This window comes from Phallusia mammillata, chromosome 7 (genome assembly GCF_965637545.1).
Source record: "Phallusia mammillata chromosome 7, kaPhaMamm4.hap1.1, whole genome shotgun sequence".
Taxonomy (NCBI): Eukaryota; Metazoa; Chordata; class Ascidiacea; order Phlebobranchia; family Ascidiidae; genus Phallusia; species Phallusia mammillata.
The window spans coordinates 15,351,712-15,361,204 of record NC_137258.1 but is presented as its reverse complement, the minus strand read 5'-3'; the positions used below and the strand labels follow the sequence as shown (position 1 = coordinate 15,361,204).

General features: G+C 36.3%; 1 protein-coding gene across 2 annotated transcripts; it reads right to left on the bottom strand.

Annotated features, from left to right (window-relative positions):
- Window positions 1–31: 31 nt before the first annotated feature.
- Window positions 32–8,076, bottom strand: LOC145238702 (acyl-CoA:lysophosphatidylglycerol acyltransferase 1-like). Of its 2 annotated transcripts, XM_080101946.1 has the most exons (9): window positions 7,962–8,072; window positions 7,593–7,742; window positions 7,044–7,149; window positions 6,632–6,738; window positions 6,282–6,386; window positions 6,049–6,227; window positions 5,384–5,511; window positions 5,190–5,316; window positions 32–710 (listed from the first exon to the last, which is right to left on the bottom strand). In XM_080101946.1, exons 2-9 carry the CDS (start codon window positions 7,710–7,712, stop codon window positions 458–460), a joined length of 1,125 nt encoding a protein of 374 aa, XP_079958072.1. In that variant the 5' UTR covers window positions 7,713–7,742; window positions 7,962–8,072; the 3' UTR covers window positions 32–457. The 2 variants fall into 2 exon arrangements, with proteins under 2 accessions (XP_079958072.1, XP_079958073.1); XM_080101947.1 differs by lacking the exon at window positions 6,282–6,386 and having other exon boundaries at window positions 7,962–8,076.
- Between the last annotated feature and the right edge of the window lie 1,417 nt (window positions 8,077–9,493).

Genomic DNA, 9,493 nt, shown 5'->3' with positions numbered 1-9,493 from the left:
AAAAAATCGGCATTAGCACAACATGCTACTACCCTCGGTCACACCATAAACTTCTCTGCTGCCCAGGTGTTAGCTAGAGAAACCGATTTTCACAAGCGAGGTTTCCTGGAGTCGTGGAACATACATTCTCACACCAACACGATGAACGTTAAAACGGACGTTCTAATGCCGATAACTTATCGGTCGCTTTTGCACCATTGAGCCAGGTGTTATCACACGACCATTGGTGCGCACTGCGTTATTTCTATCGCCTTTTTTGTGTGTGTTTCGCCGCCCTTTTCGCTTTATAATAACTTGTGTTTGCATTGTATGTCATTACCCTGATGAAGTTGTTTCGTATGGGACATCGAAACGTTGGCATATTACAATAAAAAACTGCCGGAAGAGCTAAAAATTCTGTTAATACTGCAACGAGGATTTAATAAATAAAAACATATAAAAGAAAAACATCACCACATTAAAACAAATGAAACATTATGTAAATTGTGAAGATAACCAGCAGTTGAATACCATATACTTTTAAGTTGTTTATTGGTTTAACTATAACAGTTTTTTCAGATTTGCCTGCTTCTTGTGGAAAGAAACCTTTCTCAGCAAAATGTTTCAGGTATGCTTCTTTTTCTTGAAATAAGCTGAACAGCCAATTTTCACGAACTTTAGGTTTTTCATATATGCTTCCAAAAGAAACCATTTTTTCAATTGGGAAAACTCTAAAAAGCAACAAATTTTGACATTACTTGTTTGCAAAAACCCTGTCTGCAAGCGTTGAATCTCAGTGTTTAATCAGTTATTTTTAGTTATTTACAATCTACAAGAAGGGTGGTTCGGCACATATTGCCAGTGCAAATACACTACAGTCTATTTTGAAACATATGTATGTATATTTCTTTACACCTAGTTAACAAATTTTGCCTATTTTAGGGGTTAAAAGTGGGGGCTACATTTTAGGGGTTAAAAGTGGGGGTAAAACACAAGAATCACACCTCTAAATGCCCATTCTGCAAACCGTCACTCTATATTTCATCCAATTCGGACATTGTATAAAAACTTCACCTGTTTAGGGAGCTAATGTGGTATCTGATGAGGCTACAGAGCAAAGCGTAACAATCAACACCTAAATGTAGCATATTCTACAAACTGTTAAAACTTCCTCTCAGCACATCATTGTTCACAAATTTCACCTTTTTAGGGGTAATAAGGGTAAATAGTAGGGCCACCGAATAAAACATACCCATTGACACTTCAAATAGTGTTTTTTATAAACCGTCCAAATTTTATGCAATTCTTACACTGTTTAAAAAGTTGACCCATATAGGGGAATACTGGGTTGATGGGGTTCTACACCCAAACCAATAAAATAAGAAACCACACTGACCAAATCACAGTCCTGACATATTTTGTCAGACAATGTTCAAAATTTTGACCACTAAAGGTGTTTTGAGCAGCAACCGTCAACGCTTCTGATGTCAGAAGGCTGTTAACAAATCGCCATCTGCAAAAATAGCCAACATTTGATGCAAGCATGGCCGGATCTAGACGGGGGTGTTTGGTGTTCCGATACCCCCCTCAGAAAATTGGTGAAACCCACCGAACCTCTTTTTAAAAAGTTGTGCATAGATCAGGGGCGTCCAACACATGGCATGCATGCCAAATGTGGCACGCAGAGCATTTTAAAATGGCACACAAGCTTTTGCAAACATTCCGATGGTAAACATTAGGGCTTAGGTCACGCACTTATTATTTTTTATTGATTGTTCATGGCCTATATTCCCAATTAAGCAAAGGTTATCGTGCAGTGATAAAGTTACACAACCCACTAATAAAATTAACATCAGCCCCGTTGCAAACTATTTGCATTTTTTATGGTGGTCCGCAACATTCTTTCTGGTGGGCCGCGAAGCTTTTCAAACTGCTACCATACCAGTATAGAAGTTAAAAAAAGTTACACAGTTTGTGTGAACATACTTCAAATTAAACATTTTTCTCAAAAACATAATATTACTCACTAGGAAATCTGCATAAGATTTCATGTTTAACAAAGCTTTATTACACAAACAAACTGCAATTGTCGTGTCACAACAGTACTTGTACTAGTTACAAAATCTTGATGCTAGAACTATCTGTGTTAGTTTTATTTGGTCTTTGCGTAGCTACAAAATGGATAGTTTTTTTTTTAAAAAAAAGCAAGGAAAGTGAAGAAAAACAAAAAATTTGCAGAAAGTAGTAGTGATGTCATCATATCAAATCAGCAAGCTCAGGCTTCACATTAACAGAAGTATTGCTTGTGCGGTTATTTTTTCCATTGTGGTTTTGTGGCAATATTATACGGTGGTCCGCCAACAAATTTTTTTTTTTGGTTTAGCACATTAGAGCTTGCATTTCTGGCCTAAAACTAAAACTGACTATTTCAGGGTTTAAGGGGTTAATCCAATAAAAAGTTGGAAAACTATTTATGATACCTTACATTGCACCAACCAACAAAGCATGAAACCCATAGATCATGTACTTAGTCAGTACAGCTGTTATAAAAATACCTGTTTTGAAGGCCTGTGGGTGAACCACTAGGTCGTTTAAAGTCAAACTTCAGAAGGATCAATAACTGACACCTGTGTAAATTTAAATAAATTTTGAGCACTATTTCTTGACCAAATGCGTGGAACAAATCAATCTTCATATTTACAAAGCTGCATTCCTGAATACGTTAAAAACTTAATTAAATATGACTTGCGTAACCCCCTCAAAATACATCCCATTGCGTGCCGCAGAAATACCAAATATAACTCATTTTTTCCCAAAACTATCCGCTTATGGAATGAACTTCCAAAAGAAATCCGATTGATAAAATCTGTTTCAGTTTTTAAAAATAAAGTTAAAAAACTTTTCTTTACGTATCCAGTCAGAACCTTACATCTGCATGGCTCTTGTCCTAAGACAACTGCCCTTCATTGCATGCTTCGACTTAACCATAGCCCACTCAATATCAATCCCAGGCACTTTCGCCCTTGTGCATGTCAGGCTGTAGAAACCACGCAACATTTGTTTCTCAATTGTCCACTATTGATTTGTCCTCGCACAATTTTGTTTTCTACTGTTTCGAATATTCTGACAGAAAACACTAAGTTTAACGCTTCATTTCTTTCCAATCTTTCTCCTGGTGCAATTATTCGTTTCATGCTATTTGGTCATCCTGATTTAACAGACGCCCACACACTGTCATTATTCCATGCCGTTCACAAATATCTGCATGCGTGTAATAGATTTTGATTTCTGCTGCCGATTTATTGACATTTTAACCTCTTTCGTTCGCTTTTCCTCTTTTGTTTACTATTATTATCGACTACCCTTTATCTGAAAATACGTTTATTTCTCGTATGGTGACACGACAAAGGACAGTTTTCAGTTTTCGGACTGTCGTAAAATAATAAAAAAAAAAAAAAAAAAATCAGGGTAGACATAAATGAATATTTTAGGGTTTAAGGGGTAAAAAATGGGTGAATCCTATTAAAAATTACAAAACTCCTAGATCATGTGCTTTACTCAGTACAGTTGACTTTTACGTTTGGGGGCCTGACTTCAGGAGGATCAAATTAACTAACATCTGTCCAAATTTGAAGCACTCTTACTTGACCAAACAAGTATAACAAACCAGCATTAGACAAAAAAAGAAACAAAAATACGGTAAAAACAATATGTGTCACCTTCAGGTAAGGGGACCCATTATAACATTAGTATCGCATCAGGGAATTTCCCAAATAACTGTTGGACACTCCCTCACATTTTTTTCTTGATCCACCCATGGATACAAGTACATGTCAACACAAGATCTTTTAAGTTAAACGAAATAGATGGCACATCTACATAGCCATATTACCCAGCTGTAAAAGTTTTAGTTTAGGTACATGGACAAACTTCCAAGGGCGAAAAACAAAAAAAATAGTGAAATCAAGATGTGTCTCCTTTAGGGAATAAGACCAAATGACACCACTGAATATGTACTTTGTTAGTAACATATAAGATACATAGATCAAACTAGAAGGGTGTCATTACACACATTATAACCTATTTAAAACGTCAATATATTTCCTATGCTTACTTTATATTGGGTCCCATATTAGCCGCCTTTTATAAACTTTTGTTGTTTCTGCAGACAGAAATTCATGACACATACAAAGTTAAAAATAATGCATTTCAAAAGATAACCATGAGAAAATCTTCAGGTGTTGTACGGTAAAAAAGAAAATTTACCTATTTTGGGTGGCTAGTGGGGTAAATGTTGAGGTTACAAGGTAAAACACATCAATTAAAACCTACAAATGGCATATTCTATATGCTACCCAAATCTAAGCCAATTAACTGTTTTATAAACTCACAGATTTTAGGGGGCTAGTGGGGTGAAATTGGGGGTTACAAAGTTAAACACAACAATCAGCTCCTATGGATGGCAAATGTTACAAGCTGTCCAAATTTCATTTAATTCCCACGCTGTTAAAAAACTCACCCATTTTAGGGGGCTAGTCGGGTAACTAATGGGGTTCGGCGCACAAACTAAAAAATATGAAACCACAATGACTCAATCAATAGTACTGCAAAATTTCAGCCCAATCAGCTAATGTTTACAATTTTGACCACTAGATGTGTTTTGAGCAACAACTGTTAATGCTTTTGACGCCATAGGGCTGATAACAACCCCCCAACTGCCAAGGAACACTAACATCCACCAAGCAACCCACAAACACAAGTAACATAGGACTGGGTGCCCTTGTAACACTATTGCGCCACAGAAATATTTTATTTGTGTTGCCCAGTAACACACAAATTCGTTTTACACTTTGGCGGCTAATGGGGTAAATGTTAGGGCTACAGCTTTGACCATAAGAATTGACACCATTAAATGGCATATTCTACAAGCTAACCAAATTTTAGCCATTTCCGACACTATTTAAAAACTTACCCATTTTAGGGGGCTAGCGGGGTAAGTGGGATGCACATCTACAAAACTATATCTACCATCTGTGTAACTTTTATCCAAATCCATCAAACATTTGATGGCAAAACGAGTCAACAAACTTTGGCAAGAAAATAATAAATCTAGTAAAATCCAAGTGGCCCCTTCAGGGAAGGGACCCATAATTATTGATTAAACTGAACTGACAAGACATATATTAATAGTGCATGGTATTTAGATCAACCTGTAATGAAGGGTAGCCTTCTGGGTGCCAAAACAACCACACAAATACTGAAATACATTCATTGACGTTTTATAACCGATCGTCACATCCACAATCCATTTAAGTGACTTTTTAGAAATCTGATTTTCTGTAATTAAACAAGTAACAAGCCTAAAACAATCTCTTTTCAAATACTCAAAAAAATAAACACACACCAGAGTTTGAATCATTTTGTGGACAATAAACATTTGGATCCAACAAAGTTTCAATAGCAGTTTGCAGTGCTCCTAACCTTGGGTAGGTTACATTTTGAAGAATTGGAAGTCCCATTTTTTTAGCAAACCTAAAAAAACATTGTTGAATTGGCATCACCTTATTCTGAAAAACTAAGTTTGTTTTATTTTTACATTCATATGATGTTATTTTGTTGATATTTGCAATATGACAAACAAAGCAATTACTAAAAGAAATGGCGATTTTCTCAAATAAAGGAGATGCGAGTGACTTAAAGAAACTTGAATAGATAGCCGAGCCAGCGCCCAGGACAGCTATGCAGCAAAGCGTTAAAGCGCTACAGAACCCCTAATATGGCTGTGTCCGACGCTGACAGGGTACATAAAAACTTCCATTACAAAATGAGCTAAAAACATCGCGTGCAAAGCGGCTATGCCTTTGGACCCAAATGTTATGATGTCATCCAATTGTCATACCGTTACGAAATGTAACAATGAAATCTCATGTTAATAGTCATTCCAGTTACCAAAACTTTTGAAGTTCACTTAAAAAACTAGGTTACACTGCAGTGTGAGATTAGAATAAAAAAGTAGAAAAATGACCTAGTTAATAAATCATTAAACACAAGCACTTTTTCAAAGAGAACCTTTGACTTCCATCTCTACGCTTCCACAAAAGTCCACCTTCTGGAAAGAGAATAACCCATCCATGGTTTCTGTACCCTACGTTCATTGTAAGGTTTTCCTTCAAGCGGTGAGCTTGGTGCACAGATGTCTCATTCACTCCTAATTTAAATATTGATGGCAATTTTCTTGCATCTGTTCCCTATAATCAAAATTTGTTCATTTTGCTCAACACATATGTTTGAAATTTACTTACCTGTAACAGAAAGAAATCACCATGACCTTTGGCCACCCAACCAAAGTTAAAAAACTGTAAAATCCAATCCATTACCCACATTGTGGTTGGAAAAAGACATTTTGCCTAAATCACAACAACAATTTGCTTATCTTACTTACAAGTTGTTTTCCAAATATGTTTGTATACAAAGACATTTTTTTACACACAACTGAAGCATTACATCCACAACAACAACATTATATATAACCTCATTAATTCCAGGCACTCTAGCAACAAAGTTACACAAGGCATCAACACAACTTTCTCACAAGTGATTGTTCATTTAGTACAATTCACATAAGGTTGTTTTTTGGACTTAAAAAACATACATGAAAAGCTCTCATAAGAAGTGGTATATCTGTTGGGGTCTGATGGTTGACAATCACCAAAGACACATCATTTTTTATTACACTAACATCAGCTCCACTTTCATACACTGAAATCAGATATAGAGGATGTTAAAATACTGCTGTATTTAAAGTAAGAGTATCTGTAATATAGAGATAACAAAATTTGAATAATGCATTACTTGCCAGAGGGGGGACGTACAAGCTAAGATTCCTGTATTTCATGTTTTTTCCTTTCGCTACTAAATAGCGAATAGCAAGAGAGGGGTCACTAAATTTTTTGAAAAGCAGACCAGATAGATTTTGAATAATTGGCATACAGGCACTAGTTGGGTTACCACTGCACAATATAATATTGTTTGTACATTTCAGCAGCAGAGTAAATGGTTCTTACCAACATGTCCTGACAAATCTGACCAAGAACCAACAATTCCGAGGAATGAATCATAGATTTGTCCTTCAATGAGCCAAAAATAGTCAGGATTCCACAGTTTGATGGGCTACAAAAATACATTTTAATGTCGTGTACTGAGCAATGAACTTGAGAACAAGTAAGTTTCGCCTACTTTGTGCAACAAGATTTTTGGGGGTTTGCTTAAATATATTTTATTGTTTATTTCAGGTGTGGCCAACACATCGATTTTGCTTGAACGGTCAATTGTCTGGTTTTGACTGGTCAATCACATTCACCACAGAATTCTTTATCGTTTATTTATTTACAAACAAATTTGAATTCAGTAATATCAAATAGCACACCTGACAAAATCTATGACACAAAAACTTATTACAATTTTGGCATCAAAGTTTGTCTTAACTATTACAATGTGGTTGTTTGTGTTAATTTAACAGTTAAAATCATTGGGGAAACCCGAACTTAAAAGCAATTTATGGCTCCCAAAAATAATTTGAGCATGCACTCCTTAGTTTTTAATTTCTCACTTACTTGCAAAAGCAGGTACCAAATTAAATACACAGGCGGACATAATAAAGATTGAATGATGTACAAAATCATGTAGGGAAGTTGCTTAAAAAACATAACCCATGTGAAACAGGATTGTTCCATATCTAAAATTAGTGTCCTGTCCGCAGTATCCTGCAGGTAAATTGGATTAATAAAATTGATTTGGATAAAAATTGAACACTAGTCGCTTTAAATTTGCCACCGAATCTGATAACAAATGGGGTGGAATTCTAAAACACGCCAATACTGATGCAAATAAAGGCTCAATAACAAACATTTTCTCAATAATCATATGTTTGACCAAAGAACACTATTCTTTGGTTTGACAGTTAAATGTTTAAACCACCTGACCTAACTTCTGCAGAAAACACTTTGAGTTTTGTGAATTCCGTAAGGTGGCGCTTCCAATACGATTCCTTTACGATACTTGATTTCATTGCTCTCTCTAAATCGGGGGTGTCAAACTCGTGGGGTTCGGGGGCCACATTGCAGTTTGAAATTATCCCGAGGGCCGCATGTGATTTTTAAACTAGATCCTTATTTCACCAACATCCGCCAATTACCTGCTGGTTTTTGTTTTGAAATTACAGATGTAAAGAAATAGGTTTATATCATCTATAACCTTCCATTGATGCCTCAAAAGCCCAGAATAATTTCCAACTTGATGCACAGATTGAGCGGCACAATGTGAAAATCGGTTTTAAATGTTTATTACATCATAATCTGTATTGTAACGCAGATAGAACTTGTTTTTTACGCATTGTTTGCACACAATAGGCCCACAAACGTCTGTCGCATATGGCTGCTTGGGTGATAACACTCTGTCAAGTAACACAAAAACAATTTATTATAATTAGATAAAAATCTGACAAAATACTACAATTGTTGTTGAGTGTTTGTGGGCCGCAAGTTTGACACCCCTGCTCTAAATCATTGGACACCAATTTTTTTTTCCGCGGGCCGGATAAATTTAAAGGTGGCTGTGCACAGGATCCGTTTCGGTCCGTTTTGGTCCGTCATGCGTATACGCGCGTAAATTTCGGTCCGTCGCCTTCCGACGTGTATACACAGAATGCGTACCTTGCGTTCTGTCCGAAAACGGACGAGACGGACGTTAAGCTTGATTGACACCTGCACTGATGATGACAACAGAGATGGGCAATGATATGAAATATGTTGCGTCACCTTCCGGTGGCAAATGCGCCATCTGGCGGTAGACTGTGTAGACCTCTCTGTTAGCACCTGTTGTGCCTACTAAACTCGCAATATCAACTAAATGCTGGTTAGCCTAAGGCCCTGTGAAGCCCTTACTGATGCTGTCAGTAACGAACGTTATAGTCACGATTCGATCGTATACATGTAACACTTGGTATGTTTTTTTAACGGAAACGAATGAAGAATGGAAGAAATAGAAAATATACACTTACGTAATACAAACCTGACAAAAAAATTGAATCCTAACACTGTCCGAAGGTAATAGAACAGATGAGAGGTAAACGTGAAAGTAACAGAAATTGGTGAAACAAAGGGAACGTGGAAAGTTGGAAAAACAGCGAAAAATTACGAAAAATACGTTTGAATATTCTTCAAACAAATTAAACAATCCTCCATACTAAAGATAATCAAAAAGATCATAAAACAATTAATAGGAAACGTGGTTAAGTAACAACTTAAAAAATGGATTAATAAAAACTATTTGAAAGAGTGCTAATTGGATTAACAGTACATCGAAGTTTCGGTTGGCCGAATACACCGCTTTGGCGATGATATATGTCGTTTGGTCATTTGCATTTGACGTCACAATATCGTAAGCGTGATCGAACACGGAGTAGTGCTGATAGTCTTTTACACTCCAGACACGAGAAAAAGTTAGTTTGCGAAAA